The sequence below is a fragment of the Lissotriton helveticus genome, chromosome 1_1 (genome assembly GCF_964261635.1).
Source record: "Lissotriton helveticus chromosome 1_1, aLisHel1.1, whole genome shotgun sequence".
Taxonomy (NCBI): Eukaryota; Metazoa; Chordata; class Amphibia; order Caudata; family Salamandridae; genus Lissotriton; species Lissotriton helveticus.
The window spans coordinates 966,960,545-966,985,811 of NC_136057.1; the positions used below are offsets into that span (position 1 = coordinate 966,960,545).

Consider the following 25,267-nt stretch of genomic DNA (forward strand, 5'->3'; position numbering starts at 1 on the left):
ACAATTATATTCTAAAGAGGTTGTTTTATATATGGTTTTCTAGACTCGTAGCTGAGGAGCGATCACAGTGTGTTGGTTGCTATTTAGTCCAGCCACTGGAATTACGCCTGTCTGTAGTGCAAGGTTTCTCGCATAATTGGGGATGGAGGTGTTAAATCCAGTCTTCGGCACCACAAGAGCTAAAAGACCCATTTGGACAGAACAATGTCTAGCTCCCGATAGAAGCCATTTTTGTCTAGACAAGAAAGCAAAATATTTGCTCAAATCAGCAGACTGAGCGGAAATTACATTATGTGGCAAACCTCCAATCTGGGCTATTAGCCATGGTGGTGCCTAGTTCCAGGAGCCAGGCAACCCGCACACCATCGCCATCTGCTCCAGGAAGTTAATAAACAAGCGGCTCCCCTCCACTCTAGTTTAATTCGAGTTCGTGTTAAATCAATATTAGCAAAAACTGTACCAACCTTCACATCTAGTCTAAACAAGTGTTACTCGTACTGGAATGTTATTCGTGAGAAAATATTTGCCCTTTACGAAAAGGAACAATTGGTACATTGTAACAGAAAAGGACACATACAAATACAGGACGCCGAAGGGACTTCTCAGACAATATGTACTTACGGTGCATAATCAAACATCCCCTCTCTCCACTGACCATGGTTGCCAATGTATAGGAGAAGGAAACAACTGAGTACACCTAACTCGAGTAAATATTCCCAACAAAAAGAACCCAAACCAACCTCTTTCTTGGGGAAATTCATTTTGACGACCCTGATCAGAATCCAATATAACATGAAGAAAGAATAGTGGAAGGGAGGAGTATAGAAACGAAACTACAAATGACACATTTTTGGAAACTGGGTGCAATGCTCCGAGTCACGCAGCAGTTATGACTCAGTGGAATGGACAGGGTCCTGTAACCACGGCAACGGCGTGCATTGGGGACGTGAGCGACGTGCTGCATCGCGAGCCTTCCAGGACTCATTTAGGAGACGACGTCCATGCCGTCAGTGCGTGACAGATTGCGACTAAAGGCAAACTGAATCGAGTACATAGACTTGCCCACCAGCGTAAACCTCCCACGACACCCTCATCCACGCCGCCCCTCCCCAGCTACCCCCAAGACACCCTCTGCTGGGCAATGCACCCGACACATTTAGGCGGGGACCCAGTTACCCTGCCACTAGAATGTCAATAGGGCCCCTCCAGCCAGGTGTCCCCCAGAGCACACATTCCAACAATGGCACATCTGCTTCGACTTTCCTCAGTCCGGCCACTGCTCAATACCAGGGGGCCTCCTCTCAAACCTACAGCCAGAGGCCTCCTCCTGACACTCACCAGCATGGCTGGAAGCTCGGCCTCTACCCCGCCGTGCCCTGGGTTTCCCCTGCCCAGAACTTCCAAATCCAAGGCCACTTCAGGGCAAAATAGCCTCCGTCTAGTTCTACTATGCCACCCCGCATCACTCTTACCATCGTCTCAAAGCCCCCATCGCCAGAATCAATGGACTCGCCACAACCAAAGGCATGGCTGCAACATTTCTACAGGGCCCAAGGTCTGCCCAGAACAGCTGAAAGGGGCCCGCCAGTGGCTCAAAGTGCCCTTCTTAGGAGCGCTGCTGAAAGCACCGACACAGGCAACCGACTCCACGCCAACATCCATATGGATCAGGGTGGGACGCAAGAGCTTTGGGCCCTTACAGAACTTCACACCTGTGAAACAACACACACCCCAAACTTCCCCCATCGCTGTGGCTGGGGAACGGAATACAGAGTGGAATTCTGCTGGAGGAACCACAAATGCAGGTCGAGGTCTTCAGAGGGCACGAACAGGCGGAACTCTCGAACACTTCTTCACACTTTTTTTTTTAATTGCTTACTGCTGGGAAAACAAATATTTCTATGTGGCTTTCGAGACGAAGAAAACCTCGTCCCTGCCCTAAGCTTGTTCAGGAATCGCAAACATTACATAAACGCCACGTTTCCTGGCAGCGCTCGCGGCGGCGTAAGAAGCATGCACTGGCATTAGTTTATTTTAGTCCACTGCACGCAATACTTGGATATTTTAAGACAGCGTGCGTCTCTTCACCACATTAACTCTGAAATATGATTAGAGAGCTTTAACAAAGGCCCGGTGCTGACTCAGCGGTTAGTCATCCGGCTTCCCCAGACTGGGATCCTGATATCGGAATAGCCCTCCCTCGCCCAGCCTATGGGCTCTCAGCCAATATAGCATTTATGTGCTGTGAAGTCTGTCTGGCCCACAAAGGGAAGGGGGGGGGGGGACTCTTCTCTCCGCCAATCACAGCTCCGTGCTGGGCTTCGAAGTCAGCCGGACCACAAAGAGGGGGGGGGGGGGAGAGAGAGAATATCAGCGCCAATGGCATCTCTGTTCTGGGCCTCGACGCCGGCCTGGACCACAATGAGAGGAAGGTGAGGGCTCTGCGCCAGCAACATCATCATCTTGTCCCCGCCACCGTCCTGGAAGCCGATTGGAGCCCAGCCATACAGTGGATGTGACGTGTGTCGAGTCAGGAGTGGGCCCACTGCAGACCGGCGGCGGGGCTTCTCTCGGGTGGGTGGGGAATTGAAATAGTAAAGAGGACTGGGCCTCAGACATTTATGGGGTAAATTTAAGAAGGCATTGTTAATTGTCGGTGGTTAGATTTGGACCAGGAGGGTAGAGATCATTGATGTGATGAGAGACGGGCAAAAAAACGAAACACGACGCATCACCATTTCGAATGCCAGGATAGTATAATGCAACGTAGACCTGTTTCGTAGGCAGTGCGCTACAACACCCCCACAATAAATAAAACCAAGCAACGATACAATAATTCATACATCCTGCATAGACTTCGGATAACATTTCTGGCGCCCCATGTGTTAATCGAATTGGGAGGAGTTCATTTGCAACCCGAATACATAATGACAGCAGTGGTATCTCACTTCGAGCGCCGGAAGCTCGCCTGAGGGCTCCCAGCTACAATTAACACCTTATCGATCACCAATAAAAGGCCTGCTATTTATAAAGCATGGGAGAGCCCATGGGGCGAGGAAGAGCGCATATATGCCCAGGCTCGCTCCGTCTTGTATTCTGCCACTTGTTGCCCACGCCCAAAGAGAAAACGTGAGGAAGAAGGCGGCCGGCTAGAGAAGCAGATTGGGATCTAAACCAAAATGCGTGTCACCTTTGATTTGTTTTACTGTCACTTGCGTACGGGGAAGCAGATGCTTCTGTGGACGCCGCGAAGGCGAATGCACTTAACTACTTCTCCAGCCCTACCATGGTTGGGTAAGTTAGAAATAGAATGCACCACGCATCTTTTTTGGAAACAACATTGAGAAAAGCTGTAGTTTTGCATTGCCGATCAACGCCGTAAAGCAGGGGACCAGGCGGCGGCGCGCAAGCGGATTACCGGAATTAAGTTGTACAGTGAGGCGCTAGACGCACGAAGACAACCCATGCCCCAAAGCCTGTAAAGTACAGCACAATGCGCGCTAAATCGGCGAACAAGGTGGGTGCTACAAGCGACCTGAACCCCTGACAGCTACAGACACCTACGGCTGTCATACCAGCGCAGGCAGACATCTTTATAATACGAACATACGCAAGCGCTTTCTGCGTTTGCCAACTCTTCTCGTATTTTGTTTGCTTTTGATATATGCACAATTGTCACCTTTGCATCATCTAATGTAACGTTTGCTTTTGTAACATGCCCACTTGTAATCGGGGCAGCCTTAGGCATGTGCAATCTCAAACCGCAGGGGCCACCACACCAATATATATCCTTAATACAATAATCCTCTGAGGATGGATACATATTTGCGTGGTGGCCCCAGGCAGGGATTTGGTGGCCTCCGGCTCTGTTCCACTTCCAAACACCCTGACCCCCCTCTTCACTGGCCTCCGCGCTCCGCCCCGACCCCCTCTTCTGGGCCCCCTACCTACTCCCCCTGCCCAGGGCCGCCATGAGCCTAGAGCCGCCCCTGCTTGTAATGTTCTCCTCATGTAAGGCTACTGTTCCTATTATGAAGCGCTCTGACACCTTCGGGTAAAGTCCACGCTATATAAAAACGCACAAAATAATAAATACATAAATAAAATGCGCGGCTAGTGAGAAGCCAGCCCTAGTGACTAAGGCCTTACAGAGCAGAAGCAAGCCCTCCCCCCACTTTAAACTGTGACTCATTCAAGCTGAGGAAGACCTCCCAGGAGGTATCCTGCAGAGTGCAGCCCCCTCCCCCAGATCTGACGTGACGTGGGGGTGGGCGACAGACCCTCTCCCAATCACCGCAGAACACATCTGCGCTATCATGCAGTTACACCGAGCGGAACAAGGGTCATCTCGAACAACTGTGGTATGAAAAACCTTAGCAGGACAGAGGAGCCAGCTCTGCAGCGGGCACTCAACCTGCGGGGCAATATACACGAAAAGACCCGCGGATTTAATCATCGGGCCGCTGAACTGGTTCCATTAAACGCCCCTGCTCCAAGGTCTCGGCGTTTAGAAGAAGCAGGCAATAAAAAATATTAAGATTATGTAATTAAGCCAGAATCACTGTTTTACGGGGAGGCGTCAGAGTAAAAACAGATGACACACAACCCACGAACTTGGCATTTTATTCGCCCTTAAAAAAAACGTGCCGAGCAAGGACAAGTAATAGAACCGTCCCCATTGCGTCCTTTAGGCTGCTTATATATTTCTCCAGCAGGTGCATCAACCCACCAAACTATGTTGTGGCTCATGGTGCGTAGCTTTAAGTTTCACCGAGGCATTTCCTGCACTGCCCGGGTACCAGAGCACAGGCTGCCCAGACGCCGGCGCCCACTCACGCACCAGCAGTCTTTATACAGGCACTGCCGGCCAGTGCAGGCAGTGTTCAGGCGCAGCTGCGTGACTCTTGGCCCCACCCACTAGCCGGTGAAATGCGATCAGCTGCCGGCAGCCGCCAACACAGCATGCGCAATACACACGCAGCACGACTGGCCAGCATCACCGCGAGTTATCAGGTAAAGGGACCGGATCACAATGCACTGCATGCACTGCATGCTCAAACAACCCCCTTTAGGCTGTGGGGTCTCAGGCAATCATCATACACACACAGTGCATTAGCACCATCATGTATACGTGTTGGCGCCCCCTATGCCTATTCTCCTTCATGCACGCCTTCCCCTAGGCCAACCATCCAATTTTACATAAAGTCTTTCATTGCACCTGAACTGAAGCCTGCCCATCAGCAGCCTCTCGGCTCAGTTACTCATCGGGGCTTCTGAATGCCGGCACGCCTGCCTCTTCTGCGCATGTGCGCACCACCATCCTTTCACATGCTCACCTCGGACGAGCTTGCATCACTCTCCGATGCCACATGCCGTCGGGTCCCTGTAGTGCAGACCTGCACCCTCATCATGCACGCCATGCATTCCCTCCCATTCTGAATTCCTTCAGGTCCCCCGTGCGCTGCGCAATCGCAAGGCTCCATCACTCACCCCTCAGCGGCAGGGCAGGGCGGTCATCCTTGGGGACCCAGATCTTCTGGATCCGGCTCTGGGTGAGCTCCATGGCAGGCATGGTGGCCGAGGGGCGCTCAGCTGCGCAGGGTACGGGGTGCGCGTGAAAGTAAAGTGCGTGGGTAAAGTCTGTCTGCTGCGGGTGCTGCTGGCTGCCGGCGCCTCACTGGCTCTGTCCTCTCACGGCCCCGGTGCTGGCCATGCTGCTGCCGTCTCCTGGTCCACACAGAGCCCTCGCCTCCTCAGCCGGCCCGGGTATCTGACGCACTCGGAGGTACGATGCCCCCTCGAGATCGTGCCCCTTGTTTCTTCTTCCCTCCCGGCGCTGCAGTTCTTGCTCTCTGAATTGTCTGAGTCCCGGCTGCCTCCCGAGCCGCTAGAAAAACCCCAGCCGGCAAGGCAGGGCGGGTGACGTCACAGAGGGGCGTGCCCAAGCCCGGGATTTTACTTCTCGCTCAGGAGACCTAAGTAGTGTTGATTAGCCTGCCATCTAGCGAAAAACCTCGGTACTGTTTAAGGATTACTGCCGAATTTCCCCCCTACCTGCTCACTAACCTATATAGGTGCTGTAGCCGACAGACACATTTTCATAGAAAGAGAACGCAGTCGATTCCTTTCCCTGGTAAATAGTTAAAGAGCGAAAAGATACATTCACTTCTAGCTAAATCGCACACCTGGGAAATGTAAACTGCGCGACATCACACTAATTATGACATAAAAACAAAACCACAATAGTTATGAGATTTGGGCCATGGGACTTTCTCATAAGCACGAGAAGGAGATTGTTCGACGATCAAGACTGGACACTGGACAGAGCACGGTTCCGGGACACCTGTAAAAGCAGTGTTAGATATTCCACCAGGCAGGGCCTGCGTTAGGGCAGTGCGACGGGTACGGCCGCACTGGGCGCTGACCTGGGGGAGCGGGTTGTGTTCAGCAATAGTTTATTATTTAAAAACACCTTCAGCAGAGTTCCTTGTGCGTCCAGTTTTCAGCTAGCATTACAAATGTCAAGATGACTCGTGATTAATGTTACTGTTAGAGAGAGGGGGGTCAGAGTTTTGTCTAGGGGCAGTTTTGACGCACCATAAAGTCACGCAGAGGGTTAATATGCCGGCTGCAAAGAACTCGTACAGTACAGATCTGTATTTTGTGTGGCTAGCTGAGTGCTGCTTTTGCCACAGATATCCTTTTGTTACCGTAGTACATTAGATATAGCCCTAATATAGCACAGTGACTGTTATAAGTTGTTATGAAAGCCCTGCATGCAATTTGCCTAAAATATGTTTGGGCATTCCGTCTGCCCCCCACCCGCCCCCCCCCCCCAGTCTTTCATAATCTATTCCTAATGTTGCTGATGTGGCTATGGAGAGATAAGGGCCACTTTTGCCTCGTGTTCATGAGGGAATCTGAGGAAGTGGTCATGGCGGGGGGGAGCAAAAATGATTGTCACACCATCCACTTTAAATCCTGCGCTGCCAGCAGGCACTAGTGACTCCACTCCATCTCGAGAGGAATGTTACAGCAGCCCCCCCACAGTTCTTCCTGAAGCTCCCAAAACGGTACCCCAGTGATTTGCGTGGAGACAGGAAGAGTCCGCAGACAAGGCCTATGCAGACTGCAGCAAAGTGGCAAGCTCTTGGGTACACTAAAGAATAGATTTTACAAGGCTAGGTAGGTGTGATAAGGTCCTGTCCTACACCCATTAAAGAAAGACAAATTCAACCTAGAGTAAATATTACAAAAACGACCTTTGGCACTCAGACTGTGAAGAGACATTTTCCTGAGTGCACAGATCACAATAATAGCACTTTTCCCCAGTCCTCGACACTCGTTCCAGTCAGCTGTTTTATTTACAAGTCCACCTTGATCGGGTGCTTCCCAAACTTTTTAGAACTAAGACCGAATTTTAAAACAGCAAACTTGTGCAACCCAACTAGCTTTAAGAGGCATGAGGTGGACAATTTTTTTTATGCAACTAAAGCATCGTGTGGTAGCGCTCTGTCATTACAGACAGCACATTTTCCATTGAAATGGGCACTAAATGTGCACATGCCTTTAGTTTTATTGCTAAAACTGTATTGCACACAAAGGATAATGTGTGGAACTTGGATTTCAGTGAAGATTTATCATTTGTGCCTCACCAAGTTAAGTGTCTCGATTTTTTTGATCCAAAGATTATTATATAATTCACCTTACTTTTCTTTCTCTGACTTAAAAGTAAAGAATTTGTAAGCACCACTTTGTTAGAAGATATAGCCTGGCATTTCACCCATTTTAAAAGCACAGCAAATGTGATGAGATAATTACAGAATTTAAATGCATCTCAATTTTATTGCTTATACTTTCCAAACCCCCACCAAAAATACGCTCACGACCCGCCCAGTTTGTGAACCACTGACCTAATCTGAGAAGAGAAAGGAGAAAACGACTAGAAGTACAGGTGTGGTGTTGAAGGATGCAGAACCTCAACATGCTTGCCACCAGATGTAACAATGTACAGGAGCAAGAAAGGTCCATACGCCCACTGAAATAAATCAGTTAAATTAGGTAAAGCTTTCTATTAATACATATTCAAAAACCCTCCTGAGGGAAGTGAATATGCTCTAAGATGATTCCATGCTAATCTTAAAAATATAAAGGGCAACTTGGAGCGATGATGTGCCCATTGCTCATTGGATGTCTCGTGTTTTGTGGAGACAGCACCTTCCCACAGATTTTGTCATTAAATACGAGTGTATAACTAACAATGATCCGTTAAAATCATTCTGTACACTCTACTGCCTCAGAGCAGGATCATTCAGCCAATGTGTTGACTATGTGTCTTACCGTCTTTATTGGGATCTCAACAGTCAAACATCTAATTAAGGAGCATAGTGCTTTATTACCAGGACCTTCCACACAAGGTTTCTGAAGCCCCCCAGATTCTGCAGACTTGGATGTGATTCTGCTAATGCCGTGCATGCAGTCCACCTACCCCACCCATCTAAGTACTTAAGATGTGCTTCGGAGACTGCCCACCAAAGCTTCTTTCGAGGGTCAGCCTACTGTGTTCTGACATCTAGTTCTGCTAATGCTGGACAGCAGAGGATCAAGGAGGGCAGAAGGTGGACCTTCTAATAGCCGGGCCAAAGCTTAAAACGCTTTGTCCTAGAAATCTCAACACTCAAGGAGGCCCTCGCAACGTGCCTCATAACTGAAAAATAGCCTCATTTTGTGCAGGATCTATATCACAATGGATTGTTCGTCCTGTACAAGGTATACAGCATGTGTGCAAACAGACCGTGTGCATAATGTATGCTAGAGAGCGAGACCAAGTGCATGGCAGGCGCAAAAGCAGTAACAGTCCTCATTCACAAAGGGATGCAACAACCTACCTTGCTCTCTGTGAGCTCCTTTTCCTATGCCTGTGAAGATGCAGGTTTTCAGTGATGCAGGGAAGATGCAATGCTCACAGGTGACAAATGGGCCTCATTCTTGCACTGGGCTTTAGCCAACCACACTACAGAAGACGTATGCACGGCATGAGAATTGTATACTTAATTGTATTCTGCTCTTTGTGGCCATTTAAGGAAGTGCACTCCCTAAAATATGCGAGCAGTACCATGTCCCTCACATCACTTGGTTCATGAGAGCCAATGCATAACTAAGATGTCGGGCGTGTGTCTGTTCATCTAGTTAATGCATGCCGTTCTGGGCTCTGCAGTGAAGCAAACTCATAAACTGTCATGAATGTTGGCGAGCTTAGTTACATGAATTTGGCCTTTGTCTAAACACCATACAAGGAATGAGTTTAGTGACTAAAATATTGTCATGTTATCAATATTCTCAATAAAACACCGTATATTGTTTATGAACTGTGCCCAAAGCAGACACAACACAAATATTCTGTCCAAAAGGTCACATGAGAGATTTGCTCGGAAAATTGCAACACTGAAGGCAATGGAATCGCCAATTTTACCTGCAGAGGCCATCTGGAGGGTGGCAACAACCGTATACACTGTATTTTGGTGAAATAACAATAGCGACATACATGCTACAGTAACCCAACTTGTGTTCCCTATCATAGGCATCTTTGTGGAAAGTTTAACTTGCAACAGCATGTCCATGTTGGATGATCTCTGTTACAGCTTTGTCAGGCTGAGAGCTTCAAAAGACTTGGTAAAGAAACAAACGCTCAAAATAAAAAATTAAAATTAAAAAAAGATACGGTCCGTAAACCCTCTTCACGGCTTTGGAAAAACAGCATTCTTGCTATCTTTAGGGCAGGCACATGGCTATGAGTTTAGAAGCTGCTGAAGTGGCATAATGGCCAGAACAGTGTGGGCATGGTGTTGGCTTCCCCTGCAACATCTGTAGTTTACTTAATAGGCTACCAGCACAGATTTGTTTCTGAGTGCCTTTGAATTGATGCTAAGAGAGTTAAGAAGGGAAGAAGAGCTGAGAGATACAAGGTAGAAACAAATGAATGAGAGCAATAGAAAGGATGGAGAAATATAGGCAGTAAGAAACAGAAGATGGTTTAGAAATAGAAGGGAAATTAAAAGACAGGGATATGTGGAAAAGGGAAATAAAGTGGACTTGGTTTGAGAACTCTAGGAGAAAAGGAGAAGAGAGTAGTTGTGAGAGAACCTACAGAATAAAAAGAGAGAATGGTAAGCGGAAGAGAGAGAACGAAGTGGGAAGTGAGGATGAAAGTTAAAAAGTATAGAAATATCAAAAGAGAGAGGAGAGCGAAGCATGGAGATATACAAGAAAGGATGAAGAGATACAAGGAGAATAGAGGAGGAGTGAAGAGATGCAGCAACAAAGCAAAAAGCATAACAAATGCAGGGGAGAGAGGGTCGTGCAGAATGGAATATAGCATGTTACATTGCATGCTATTACATTGCGTTCCTTTACAACGCGGTCGTTACAACTACAGCGTTGTTAGAACACGATACCTTTACAACGCAAGTCATTAGATCGACTTGCTGTAGGAGGCGCGCTGGACTTAAGAATAGTATAATTTACTATTCCAACTCCAGCCTGAGCAACAGTAGGGAAGGTGTTGGAAAAGTAAATTATACTATTTCTTAGGTTAGAGCGCTCTAACAATGCGGTTGTTGTAACCACTGCCTTGTAAAGGAACGGCGATGTAATGACTGCGTTGTAAACGCTGTCTACCTGCAGAATGTAGCCATCAGTGGAGAATGAAGAGCAGAGGAAGAGGAGCGATAAAACGTGAGTGGGGAGAGTGAAATATGAAAGGTTGTGTGGTACTATCTGGAATCCAAGGTGGAGAGCGCATGCTACTGCAAATCCACAGTGCACTGTACGAGAATGGTGTCACAAAGATGCATACATCTCTGCATTTACCTCATTTCCACGGAAGGCAAGGGAGAGGTCATTTAAATCACAGACATTTCTCGCGGAACACCGCTGCAGCCATGTTTTTTCAGGGATGGAAAAAGGAACTGGGAATGCCTCATGTGAATATTGATAGGGGCCAGCTTGAACTCCATATCTTACATAAACAAATCCTGTGAATTTCTTCGTGTTTCTTTGCATTGCAGAATCAGAGTAGCCACAGGAAATGGCTTCTTAGCTCAATAAAGAAGAGCGTATATTTTTCTATATTAAGAACCCCACATGGCCCATAGGTTTGCATACACCGGAATGCCAAAGTACCCTTTTGGGGGGGAAATGTGATGGGGTTTTTCTTTGACTTGCCACTACTCCACTTTTCTTCATCAATTTTGAATAAAACACAAAGTGAATCCTTGCCACATACTCCGCCTACTACATTTGTTAATCAATTATATTATGTTTATATTCCATCTGCTTCTACATTATATAATATATGAATCTTATCCCCTTACGTCAATTAATAAAGGAACTCCACTTCCACTCGGGTTCCTGCATTTTTCTTATCAGGTGGCTTGGATTCATTCAATTTCATCTGAGACAGTGCAGATAACTGTTATATAATTATTAAATAATACATTGAAGTCTGGAATTCTTGTATTAAAACCTGTCTCTAATTCCCTTCTTACAGCTGAGTTAGGACGCCTCTAATTACCTGCAATAAGAATATGATGCATCTGCTCAACTGTGGTGATAGCTGAGGTTTGAAGCGTAATGACTCCCAGACCCAGAAGACAAGGTGAAAGACAGGTCTTGGAGCATCATTATAGCTGCAGTTTCGATGATGTAAATGAGAACTGGCTTTTCATTCTTAAGACTTTTTTTTCTAAAATGAACAGTGATCAGCAGAAAGGAGATATTCATGGCATCATGTTAATTATTTTGCACGCTTAGTTCATGAAATGAAAACAATTTATAGGAGTGCGCAAATGCCTCCAGGCGCTAGTGGCTAGTCCTAAGGTAGAACTCGACAGACAACTGACTCAAGGTTACACAGTTACTGTTTGTCTCCTTACATGGTAAAGAGCCAGGTTTTACGGCCTTTCTGAAGGGAACATACACAGGCAAGTAAGGTGCTGAAGAAGGGAGTTCATTACAGGAAAGAAATAATCATACTTTATAAGTTATTACAGCCTTTTTTACACCTGACTTACATTAAACTGATTTGAATAAGTTTATGAACAAATTATTAACTTCTTGGCGTGTTTCATTTTGCAGTCCAGATCCCGCTTTTATTTTTCAAGTGTGCAGCCCTAATGTTTCTTTCATATGAAGCAGCAAGACATCAATGACATACGCTTTTTGTGAGAAGGGTGATGGTGCATCCTTACATGATAAGGACTAAATGACCCTCTGATGTACGGTGAAAGGATATCACAAGTCACATAAGAGTTCCATAACCGTATAAAGTAACTCACACTTCAACCTCATTCCTTTAGATGGCCACAGAACTCCTTGGTGACTTGCAATATCTTTATGATGTATGAGAGTAGTTTATCCTGCTTGAAGTGGTGTTGCCATTTTGGTGCAGCACAGGGATGCCTGTTGGTGGTGTCAGTAGGTGACCCACAGCATTGTGACAGTCTGGGGCTCCAAACAGAGCCTCCTCTGATGTAGTAGCCATTTCCAGGTCTCCCGTGGGGCATGGGCTTCACCCCAGCAGTCCAACCAGGATACAGACCCAAGTGTTGAAGGTTATGTACCTGCTTGTCCCTTTTGTGGTATGTTTGCTTTCTACAGTTGCATCGAAGAAGGGATAACAAGGTCCAGCCCCTGACTTGGAAGCCATGCCCTGTGTTCAAGAGAAGAATGACAAGGTCTGGAAAGAGAGACCGGCCTCAATATCCCTAACCTGAGGATAAGTACAGGCAGTATGGTCCTGCCACCTGAGGATAAGTACAGGCAGTATGACCCTGCCAATATTGGCAGCAGCACGGCACCAATAGTTGTCCTAGCTTGTAAACAGAATATCAATTTAGGAATAAAACTGTGAGCAGGGAAATTTCACCCAAGAAATCTATAAATAAGAGAAGAAATGGGCTGCTTTCCTATTCGTCTTCTTCTGAGGAGGTTATGGCACTGTGGTCCTGAACTATTCTTGAAGTCCTTGGACAGGGGTATTTTCTAGATGGCCATATTTCATTTCTGCATCCATTTAATCTAAATGTAACTGCCACAACAAGAATATCAAGTGCATCCCGAGGAGGCAGAGGTGGATCAAGATCTCACTATACCGTCTGTGACCAGCTGGTGTGTGTAGATATAAATTTCACCGAGGCCTTCACGCCTTTCTTTTCTTCTCACAAGTGTTTTCCTTTTCCTGGAGTACAAAGGCCTTACATTTTATGAATAACTCCGAGTTAAATGGGTACTGCTGCCATGAGCTCTAACCCAAAGGTCACAAATCAATATCCGATCAAGGTCAACTCAGTCTTACACTCTTCCAAGGTCAGAATATTGAACATTTACACCTGTCCATTACAGTGTTAATAAACCGTAAATGCAGTGTAAAGTGCGATGTAAAAGCCAAATTATAATTTCTATTCCCATTTGAATTCCATTTTCAAGCTAATGTTTTTTATTAAAATCCTGGTATGCCTCCCAGTTGGAACTCATAGTACATGCCTTTTGAGAGGTTTGAGTATTATCTATGCTCTTTGACTTTTTTAGAAAAAAGCAAATATGGAAATGAGTGCAACACATCCTGACCTCCAGTCTCATGTTGATAATCAGACAGATATCAGTTCAATTCTGGATCTGGTTTCCAATTATTTTCTCGGTTTAGCATGATTTCAGATGGCATTCTTCAATTAACTCTTGAATGTATTTTGTAACGTTGAGCACATGTGGTCGAAAGTGTGTGTAGGCGTATGCAGTATTGTTTTAGTTTACAGATCAAGCTACCCCATGTGAATAATAATTACTACACCATAGAACAATGCCCCTGTTTGTAAAACATCCTTCTCAAATCGGCTTGTAGTTATAATCTAATTCTATGCATATTTTACATAACTACACCAATTGCTTAGGTTTAATTCAGCCGCAGGCACTTGCAAATAAAAGTTTTTTCCAACTGTCTTATTTATTTTTGGGGAGTTGTATATTGCGCAAATTCGACCCGAAGGCCGTGAGCACCAGTTACATTACACAAGGTCACATTTATTTTTTAGGCACAGTGAGACTAATCAATTTTGACCACAGTCGCAGGATGTTGACCCGATGCTGGCACTCTAACCTGGTACAAAGTTGACAGCTCTGGCGTAACGCCACATCCTCTCCCCTGACCAACAGTTCACATAGAAAACATATGATAAATGGTCATCTGGAATTTTAGCTGCGATAAGGCGTGTCTACCATATTCATATACTGAACAGCAACTAAAATACTGACCGCTTGGGTTGGAATAATGCTGTTTGTTGTTGGTCGGGGGTGTAAATGTATTCCAGATCGGGATTAAAAATCAGGGTGAGAAATACCATTGGAAAGCGCGAGAATGAGGAGTTTACAAAGGGTGCGATTGAAAAATCAGAATTAGACAGCGCGAGCTGCGATAAGCAAAATTATTTTTTTGTGATGTAATGCGCTTTAAATAAGTCTCACGCGTGAATGAAACGATCAATGCGGTATTACACTTCTATTTCATACTACAAGAGTCAAAACAACACTTTAAAAGGTTTGCATATTTATCATCAACCATTTGGTTGCCTGGGTGACCAGCGAACTACAAAGATATGATGATCAATTATAACAGAGGAAAGATTTGCACATTCCTCAAATAAAATATAGATTGCATCTGAAATCCATTTGCGTCGATATACACTGCTGAAACGGAAGTGTGTGTGTGTGGGGGGGGGGGGGTGTCTGTGGTTGTGCTTTGACACTGTATAAATACGTAACCCAGACACAGGTGCATCCAAGATTGTAGATCAGTCAGTCGTGCACTCCAGACACAGACAGCTTTCTTCAGCTTCTTACTGTTGGTGCACGTCGCTCACGTTCCGAGCGTCCCCACCCCCCAATACTTTCCGGAATAATGACTTCCGCGTTCGCAGTCTGTGACACCTTTAAAGTGTCTAGGCCACTTGCCGCCTTATGCAACATCCTCGTAGTTTTAGTAGATGAGGTAGAATAAACAATCTAGGGAGAGGTTAACTATGAAACAGGGGAAGCACGCATACGGGCCTGCCACTTGCAGGTGAGCAACTCCGCACTAGGCTACTTATTTTTTTTATTTATTTTTTTACTTCGCAAAGAGAAAGAATTCGTGCACTGGGATTTTTGGGGGCGCACTTGTACAAATACCTGAAAAGCGAGCAGTGAAAACACGTTAACGCCGCGTGCTTTTGGAGCAGTATGAAAACTGAACTCGAAATACAATTATTTAAATGCCAGCAGTAGCCTTGCAACCCCAACCCCTACCGCAAAGCATAGCGCTAGCAAGGAATCTACAATGGCAGAGTAAAACGGGCCAACCCGACCCGACTCAGCCGCTAGAAATAATAAAGAGCGAACATGAGATACATTGTGGAGCTGTAATACTGCAAGGACGTGAATGACCGCACGTAAACCCGGCGGCCATTTTGAATCTACAGCTACGTCAATTTCCTAGGGAAGCCGCCCGCAAGCCCCTCCCCTGCCCCAGTCACAAGCCCTGCACGCCTACTCCTCGTGTATCGGTTGCTGTTGTCGGCGATCTTCATGAGCCTTTCAGCCAATCGCACAGCAGTTCACGCCTGCTTCTCGTGAGCCAGCAGGGCCTTTTTGGCTTCCCATTGGCTGCGATACTCACACCGTCTCCCAGTGCACGGACCTAGTCGTCTCTCATTGGTTGTCTTCACTCTCACTGCTGTAGCATTTACGAATCACGCATGCCCCTCGTGCACAGTTTACCAGCTCCCCGACTTCACCATGTATTGTAAACAGCAAAACTTGGCACAGACTGTACATCCTATGACTACAAAAAATATTAATACGCAACCCAGCCTGTTAAAACTGGTTTGTTGAAATAAATGTGTTGATGATACTTAAGAGGCAACTCTGTTTTCGACCCATTTCTTAAGGTATTTTCCAGGACATACATAAACTACTCACCCAAATACAGTAAAAGGCAGTCTAAGTTATCACGTGAAATCACAAAATTAATCACTATGAGCCCCCAATAAAGCTATATACACACATTTTCCATATATAGCAACACACACACTTTCAACCTACAAACATCATTCCATGTCACCCAGGTGTAACCTGTTCAAATAATTCACTTCTAGTAAACCTGCATATGCTGCATTCTAAATGTAGCAACAGACAGAAAACCCATGCCTGCAGCTTGCCTGTATAAATCAACCATAATCAAAATCAAATCTGAATCAATAGGAATAAATCCATATGCACCTCTAACAAAACAGTCCTGATTGTACGTAGCAACCATCAAGAAAATGCATTAACGGCCACACTTTTTAAAAAGCTGCTTTTGATTTATAGAATCCGGTGCACATTCATGAGCTTTTCCCGCCATGGGAAGGACGTGATGGTAAAATGAAGCAGTAGAGCAGAGGTCATACCACCAGGATCCTTGAGACCTCAGGGAATTGGATTGGAGACAAAGGTGCTCTCCTCCAAAAGTAGGATGGGGTTTGGTCTTGAGCAGAGGCTGGGAAGGATGCTTCCCCAATGGGAGCATTGCCAACTGATCCAACTGGGTCGCAATACCTACTGAGGAGGGCATTTCATAAAATCTGAGAAAAATCAAAGGAGATGAAGGAGGGACTTTTTTTTAACCCCATGCAAGTCACGAGAAAGGGGAGAATGTTGAGGAAAGCAACACTGTGGGATATGGAAATCTGGTGGCGTATCAGAGAAAGTTGACCACATTGAAGAGAATATTGAGTATAATGGTGAAATAATCCTCTGCGGTATCTGAATCCCGCATGGAGGCTAATTAACATGGGTGGAATTAAACAAAATGAAACCAATTTATAAAGCGTGCAGCTACTCCAGCGAAGTGTCCAGGCCCTACCCTTCCCAGATCCATATACTGCTCACAATTAGTCCAAAAAGAAAAGATGGGTTTTTTAATTTTTCCTGAAACCAGCCTCACTATGGATCGAACAAAGGGAAATCGGAGGCTCCTGCCATGCCTTACCTGCCAACACTGAAATTTAACGTCCTCCCTATCTGACCAGGCAAAACGTAGGAATCTCGACAAGCAGATCAGTGGACAAGCGGAGAGTTCTAGAATTAGTATAGTGGAGGGTTCTCCTGATCAAGTAACTGGGGCCAGATTGTAGAAGCCACAATGAATGAAGGTTAGAGCTTTAAACCGAATCCTTTTCTTGATGGGTAGCTAATGCAGTTCGCTCAAATGAGAGGAAACTGAATCTCTCCTAGATAAGCCCAAAATAAGGCCAGCGTCTGCGTTTTGGACTTTCTGCAATTTTGTGATCTTATGATCAGGCACACAGATATAGAGGCAGTTTGAGTAGTCCAGCCTAGATGTTATCAAAGCATGAACTACTGTTCTTCGGGCGTCAACTGATAGAAGTCCAAAAATGTCCAAAACTAGTCCCAGCTAGTGACTCAGTCTGGGTGTCCATAGATAGCTTTTCATCTATTTTTGCTTCCCGATTGTTAGCTGTCACTGACGAGGAGAGGTGGAATGTCCCATGGCCAACTACAGTTAGCTCAAAGGCTTCTGGTCTCCCCAAACAGGAGAATCTCAATTTTGTCGGCATTGCACTGGCGGCATCTCTTACACATCCAATGCAGGACATCCTCTCCGATATACAGGCAAGAAAAGGAGGAATATTGATTTAGATGCTCTCATCCCAAAAGTTTGGCCATATTGGAAGCAACTCTAGAAGGAGGGCTTAAGGCTCTCTGCAGAAACCTATCAAAAACATGCTAAGAGTACCCATTTCCAGTCCACAGAAATCTTATGTAAGCTTCTGATATAATCCAATCTGCATATGTGATCACCATTCTGGAGAAGACATCAGAGCAGTCAAGGTATGGCTGACCTAGTATTGCTTTGATACTGGAAGGCAAAAATCTACGTAAACCAGCATTGCTAGTCAACTGCACTCCTCCAGTGATCCACTACATTATCCCTGCCTGGGTAAAGCTTATAGGTCTGGAGAGAATCATATGAAGACGTACCAAGAACCTACCCTTCACATATCATTGACATATTACTTTGGCCATTATCGAGAACGGCCTTTAATTTGACAACGGATGTTACATAACCTGAGTCTGCTACCTCGAACTGCTATTACAGAGGCTGGTAAGATTTTGTCTTTTAACTCTAGTCCTAGTAACGCAGGCACAGGAGTCAGATGTAAATTAAATAGTGTCCATGGTCGAACTAATGATCAGTCTCCGTGAAGGTCAGCTGAAGTTAAAGTATCAAAATAATGGTGGGGGCTGATCCAATTGCTAGAGCTGTACAAGCATATTGTGGCAAGATGCTTAAGTCACTGCATGGTGATAACTGGCATCTCGGATCAACAAAACCTTTAACCTGGTCTGACAGCAGCTCTATTAACTTCTTATAGCTAAACATGTGTGGAAGAAATCTCCGAACTGTACTCACTGCATGAACTGAAAGACTCTAAACGGCAACAGTAGCAGCTGGTCACTTTGAAACCATAGCACCTTATAATCAGATCTCTATTGATGTCCTATAATTTGTTGCCCCAAGTTGGGTAACTGAGAAAATCCTTGTAATCACAGTGCATTTCAACAGTTACACACAGCCCAATCCCTGTAAGGACTAGAAACAAGGATTATGGCAAAAACCTGAGGGAGAAGTTTTTTGGGAATTTGGGCTGGCCAGTGAGGCTGTACATCTAACAGAAAAAAGACAAGGAAAGTACTTTGGTCAAAGAAATGTAAATGCATGAATACGTGAAGAATAACACTTCCCACCTCTCTCCTTGGGCTCATAGGTTAAAGATGAGAAAATAATAATTATTAATATGCTTAAAAGGGGGATAGAGAGCCTATGAATGTTCTTCTGGAGTACAAGCCTCCACTGGCCACAAGAGAAGATGTTTCACACATGTTTGAGCCAAGGGCATTAATTCTGAAATCAAAATATATATTTTCAAATGAGACATGAACACAGAATGCATCACGTCATGATGCCGGGATAGCATGCTGCCGGAATTACTGAAAAGATGGCAGCTCCTAATGCCTCAATTTTCCACAATGACGCTACTCCTGTGACAAACAACCTATTAACCCCAAATCTTAGTCCTCTTCAACCACGACACCACAGACCTAAAAAATTACTGTCATGTGATGGACCTGGACCACATGAGTGATTATTTTATCTATCTCGATTTTAAATGTACCACCCAGCATACAACACTTTGTTTTAAAATGTTCCCGTAATACCTCATTTAGAGGATAATTTACTCCTTAATATGGGAAAAACATACATCTTCATTATAATTCATAAAGTAACTTTTACACATTTTTACATTTAAATTTATGATAAGATCTAGTTTGCTACTATATTTGTATAGCTCTCACACAGTCAGATTCTTACTCAGGAGTCCGTACAAAACCCTATAGGATCACAAACCTCTGAGGTACCTGCATGTAAAATTGAGTTTATTTTTCTTACTTCAAATTTTATATAAAAAATAAGTGCATCTTGCATGACACATCATCGCTTATGTTAAGATGAGTTGCAAATATAAAGGATAACAACAGTTCACAAGATCAGAGCATTAGGTGCATTTCTTAGTTTGTGTTTGATAGAATGAAGGCTATGATTGAATGTCTACAGATGTTTATGTTTTTTTTTTAATATATACTTAGGCTTGCATTAAACATTCACTGCTTTGCAGTGACAGGTAAAAGAGCATAGATACACAGTCCACAGAATACAGTGAATCCATGTAGCATATATAACCTACTGTTTTGTATTACAGACCTGACCTGTATTATGGATGGTGTATATTTACTTGTTTACTTAATAATCATTCCCAAGTCTATAACTCAATGAATATGAGATTATAAGAAGGTTGCATCAGCCTGTCCTATGATGAAGTGACTAAATTGCTGCTCCTAATTATTCTCCACACTTTTTTTGGGTTTCGCCTGCCGAAGGCTGCGCTCTGCGCAGCTCTTCAGCGCAGGTGAAATCCTATGTCGTCAATAAGTACTTCTGGAACGTCCCCCGGCTCTCATTGGCTAGCTCCATAAATGGAGGCTAGCCATTGAGTGCCAGATCTGTCCATCAAGGCTGGACCAGATTCGGGGGCGTTCCGGAGATTTTTTCCCAGGGCGGAGTTACGTTTTTTCCAGTTCCCTCCCCCTTCACTGAAAGTGAATTCAGATGCGCTGTCCATTCCCGCCCCCCTCCGTGTGCCTCCCCGCCCCCCCCTCGCTGTCCTGTGCACGTTTCCCGCCGTCCGTGTCTTCTCCCGCCCCCTCCCGCCGTCCGTGTCTTCTCCCGCCCCCTCCCGCCCCCTCCCGCCGTCCGTGTCTTCTCCCGCCCCCTTCCGTGTCTTCTCCCGCCCCCTCCCGCCGTCCGTGTCTTCTCCCGCCCCCTCCCGCCCCCTCCCGCCGTCCGTGTCTTCTCCCGCCCCCTTCCGTGTCTTCTCCCGCCCCCTCCCGCCGTTCGTGTCCTCTCCCGCCCCCTCCCGCTCCCTCCCGCCGTCCGTGGATCGGCAAGGCACGGGCGCTGTGGCCGTGTGACCCATCGCCAGGTAGGTCGACGCCGCAGCTTGTGGGTGCCCTGCTGAGCCGCGGCTGGAGGCGGCGCTGAGCCGGCCCCGCGCTGCTGCTCCCGGGAGCGGCGCCGACCAGCATGAAAGTCACCGTGTGCTTCGGGAGGACCCGGGTGGTGGTGCCCTGCGGGGACGGCAACCTACAGGTCTCCAGCCTCATCCAGCAGGCGGTGACCCGCTACAGGAAGGCCATCGCCAAGGTGAGTCCGGGGGAGCTGGGGGACCACAACATGGCGCTGCCCGGGGAGCGGGGCCGGCTGAGAGCCTGGGGAGGGCAGCGGAGCCCCGGGACACGCTCTCTGCTGCTGCCTTGGGGTATGAGAGGAGAGGCAGGGGCGCCTGAAGCCCCCATGGTGCGTGGAACCGAGGTGCAACTCGGGGCTGAGTTGGCAGCAGGATGGGAAAGTTTAGGAGTCTGGGCGGCCTAGCGGTTTCCCAGAGGGAGCCCCTGGAAACAATTTTAAGCTGTTCTACCCTTTCCTAGTGCACCCCCTCCGGTTCATGTAGTGTTTTCAGAGAATGGGCCAGTGCGCCACACTGCCAGTTTAAAAGGTGATGAGAGGAGCACTGTTGTGACTCACGTGGGGGGCGATTGGCAGACCCCTGTGAAATCAACGAGTATAAGCGAGAGACTGCAAAGTCCACATTGTATCTTACATTATTTATATCTGCTCATTTTGTGCTTCGGTGGTCTCATGAGAAGGAACGAAGGATTAGATTTTCGGATTGAGTATGCGAGCCCTTGAAACGTCAGTGGGAAGTAAGTTTGACATGCACTGTGTAACTTGAGGCCAAACCCTCGCCTCATTCGGCTCTCAAAAATTGGGGTTCTGCCAGTGCATAGTTGGGGAGTTAGCCTCCATGTCAGGCGCGGCCCTTTCTTTTTACGTGTTCGGCCCCTGAGACATTTGTAGCTGGTCCCTGCTTCGCGCAGCACAATCTAGGAGTCACCTTCAGTGTGTTTGTGTGTGTTTAGTGCACATTGTGATTATCAGCCCTGGGCTTCTGGTGTTTGGTTTTCCAGAATTCCTTGCGAGCTGCTACACATCCGCCCCGCTCCTGCTTGTCAAGTCTCCTGCGTGTAGTTATGAAACAAAGGCGTGTCTTTTGCAGCGATAACCCAGGTGTAGAGAGCAGGAACACACTGCCCTTTCTCACACCCGTGCTGCGGTGCACGTTTTGCGCGTGGGATGTTTCAGTATGCTGTACATTGGACTAAGGAAGCCCCCCCAACCATTCCTGGCCCCAGGGGGTATGCAGGCAGGGAGCCTGGAATTTTAAGACTGGAGAATGCAAGAGAATGCGTTCTTTTGTCTAAACCCAGGAGCACGCATTGAGAGATACCCACAAAAAAGAAAGTGATCAGTTTGCAGCGGCTATTTTTATGTATATATTTAACATGTTTCTATAGCGCCCAGCAATGGAAAAGATGTGGGCGCTTTACAATTATTCACCACTTTAATCTACTGCTCATAGTGCAATGCATTACGGGTGTTTGTGTGTAGGTTTAGGGATGCCAGCAGTTGGCTTTGGCAGTCTATATGTATGTGTCACGGAAGTTTAAACCTGTATTTGTGGGAAGGCTACAGGCAGCGCTAACCAATGACGTTTGTTTTGACATGACTGAAACGCATCTTGCAATGGGCTGCAATATTGTCACAAATCACGCCGGCGCTTTTATCAGGCAAGAACTCTTTTCAAGAATATATTTTCAGACTATGTTTCCGAGACCTCCCGACAGCAGTGATTCGGTCACCATTGCTGTAGGGAGTTCTCTGAAAGATATTCTGTTACTTTGTTACTACGCTGAATGTTTCTCAGCTGTGCAACAGTCGCTTTGCCGGGGCACGAATGTTATTTTTTCCACTGGCTAGTTCAAGAAAACATTCCATAATTTAACAAGCATTTACAATGCAACGGTTTCGCCTTTGGAAAAGTTTTAGATATTGGCATTGTAAATTACAAAATTTGTATTTATGTGTTGGTTTTGAAAACAGATAAATAAATGGCATTGTCATTTACATTGCCAATAGCTCTAACTTTTCCAAAGGCGAAACCGTTGCATTGTAAATGCTTGTTTTAAAGAGTTGTCCCCTACTTTCTGGGCTCAAGGAAGATCAGAGGGGGTATCCAGTACTAGTTGTACTGGTTGGTGGAGCTAAACAAAATTAATATATAAACTGCTTCCCCATGTTTCTATTGTCTGGAACACATGCTCCTTCTCTTGCCTCAATGGGCCTGCTTATATTGTAATTAAGTATTGCTTACTACCCTTGATGAGGCGTTGACGAACTTTTCAGCGCGTAGAACGCTATTGCGGAATGTAAGGTGGCATAGTGGAGGGTAATATAAATTTTTATTGGGAGTGGTGGACATGTAAGCCTGTTAGTTGGATGAAAAGGATAAAGGATGGATAAAGGAGGGAAGAGTTTAGAAAGGATTATTTGGGAGTTCATAGTAGTAAAGGAGGTTTGGGAGGAGTAAGAGTGGAGGTAGGGGTATTTTGAAAAAGGAAAAGGATGAGTAACGTAGTGCTCTAGGGAGATTTTTAAAAAAAAGGAAAAAAAGAATCTCTGCTGAGGGAGGAAAATATATAAATATGAAGGTACATATCCACACATATGACCAGGTTTGGGGACCAACATCAGCTGTCAGCACTTCTTGACAAGATGAATAAGACTCTTGTTTGTGTTGCAAACCATAAATTCCTCTACACACATCCAATCCACACCACAGAGTTCCACATTGTGCCGCATAATTGCACTCCACACAATAGAATTCAACATCATGCCATATAATTCAATTCCATCACATGCCACTCCACACAATGCCACTCCACTTAAATCCACACCATGCAACATAATTACACTCCGCACCATGCCACATATTTACACTACACATATTTCAATTGCACACCAAATACATCCAGTCCATAGCACATGGCTAAAAGACATGGCAAATGACTACTACGCCAATAGCTATCGATTGCCGAGACCTATTGGATTTTGCCAATGCTTGTTTTCTCTCCGCAGGAAAAAAAACATTCCATCCCCTAACCACCTCCATAACCTCTCCCGTCGCCCCTCTCTTTCCCTGCACTCCAACAAATCTAGTGGCTGTTCATTTTTGTGGCGGAGAAATTGAAAGAAGAAAACAATTTATACCTGGCCTGCCAAGATTCATTCTGTGAATTCATGGCAGCGTACATGAATTGTTATCTTGGGTGGTAAACATGTCTGGATTTGTGAATAGGGCGCATTCGCAGCACAGAACAACGCCGTTATCGAAGGAAAGTTTGTGAGATCACAACGGATCAGACGTAGGAAGATATCGACGCCTGGGGACACTTTTAAATGCACACACAGGGAGAGGCAACTTGAGTCAATGAGAGAAATACCTTTGTTGCAGAACAGTTTGTTTGTTAGGGGAAATCCCCGATTAATGAGTCATCAAAGAGTCCTGCCAGCATAATGCTTTCGAAGGCATTAAGTCCAGCGTTTTCATGCTGTTTTCTGTCAAAGCGATTCTGATTGGACACCCTTGGCTGGAATTTCCACCTTAGGACGCAGTTCACAAACTCCAGCCCTTTCCTTTGCTGAATTCAGTGATCGCCAAAAAGTAGAGTTTGGAAATTTAGGACATATTTTTATCTATGTTTGTGACAACTTATTTTCCCATGACGCTTACAACATAGCACTTCCTACCACACGTTGCCATTTCTTAGTGCTGAAAATCACATATGTTAGTATTATGCAATTTATGCTAATCCATCTACGGACCTCGGACGGATGGAAAGCAGAAACCGCCTTTCCTGCAAATGCTTCTCAAATTTTGGAACATAATCTACAGTTGCGGTGTGTGAATTGGATTGCAGATGTTGTTCCCACTACTACAACCAACTGACAAAGCCAATAAGTCTCAAAGGTGAGACTTATTGGCTTTGCCAATGCTTGTTATTTTGGGGAGGAGTTTGGAAATGTGCCACTAGGCAGCCATCATGCCACCAAACACCTGGGTAAACAAATAAAGTAGTGACCCCCGTTCAAAGGCCTAACATAACCCAGAGGGCTCCATGGCCTGTACAAAAGCAACAAGGGCTTCCATGCAATTACACTGGAAGCTTATGTGAAGAAAGAATATTAAGTATGCCCAAATACTGAATGAGAGTCATTCATGGTGCAGTAAACCCCTACTTGGGGCTTCGGTCAACAGCAAATTATAGATATAGTTAATTGTTTGGGATCATATAAAGACCGCAACAACAGACCTGGAGGGGGAATCGCCATCGTCTACAGGAACACACATCAGAATCTCGACCAGCACAGCGAACACCCCCCAGCACCGCCGAACATCTCCACTTCCTGATCCACACCAACCCCCAACACCACTCTCAGAGGAACACTTGTCTACAGACCCCGGGGCCCCGGTCACAGTTCATCGACGCCATCTCCGACATAGTCAGCACGCATGCCCTTGCGTCCACAGACTACATCCTCCTCGGAGACCTGAATTTCCACCTCGAGAAAACCGACGACAGCAACTCCACCGCCCTGCTTGACTATCTCGCCAACCTCAAACTCAAACAGCTCGTCACGGCCCCCACCCACACTGCC

General features: G+C 45.9%; 1 protein-coding gene across 6 annotated transcripts in view; it reads right to left on the reverse strand.

The window, feature by feature from the left end:
- Positions 1-25,267, reverse strand: part of PFKFB3 (6-phosphofructo-2-kinase/fructose-2,6-biphosphatase 3) — a 271,308-nt gene that overhangs the window by 35,938 nt on the left and 210,103 nt on the right. Inside the window, exon 1 of one of the 6 annotated variants that reach the window (XM_078677133.1) lies at positions 5,491-5,930. The exons of 3 other annotated variants lie outside the window; for them this stretch is intronic. In XM_078677133.1, coding sequence (XP_078533259.1) covers positions 5,491-5,572 — 82 coding nt within the window. In that variant the 5' untranslated portion in view covers positions 5,573-5,930. Of the gene's footprint in view, positions 1-5,490; positions 5,931-25,267 lie in introns of those variants that run through there. 2 more of the 6 variants (XM_078677168.1, XM_078677141.1) reach the window with 2 other exon arrangements.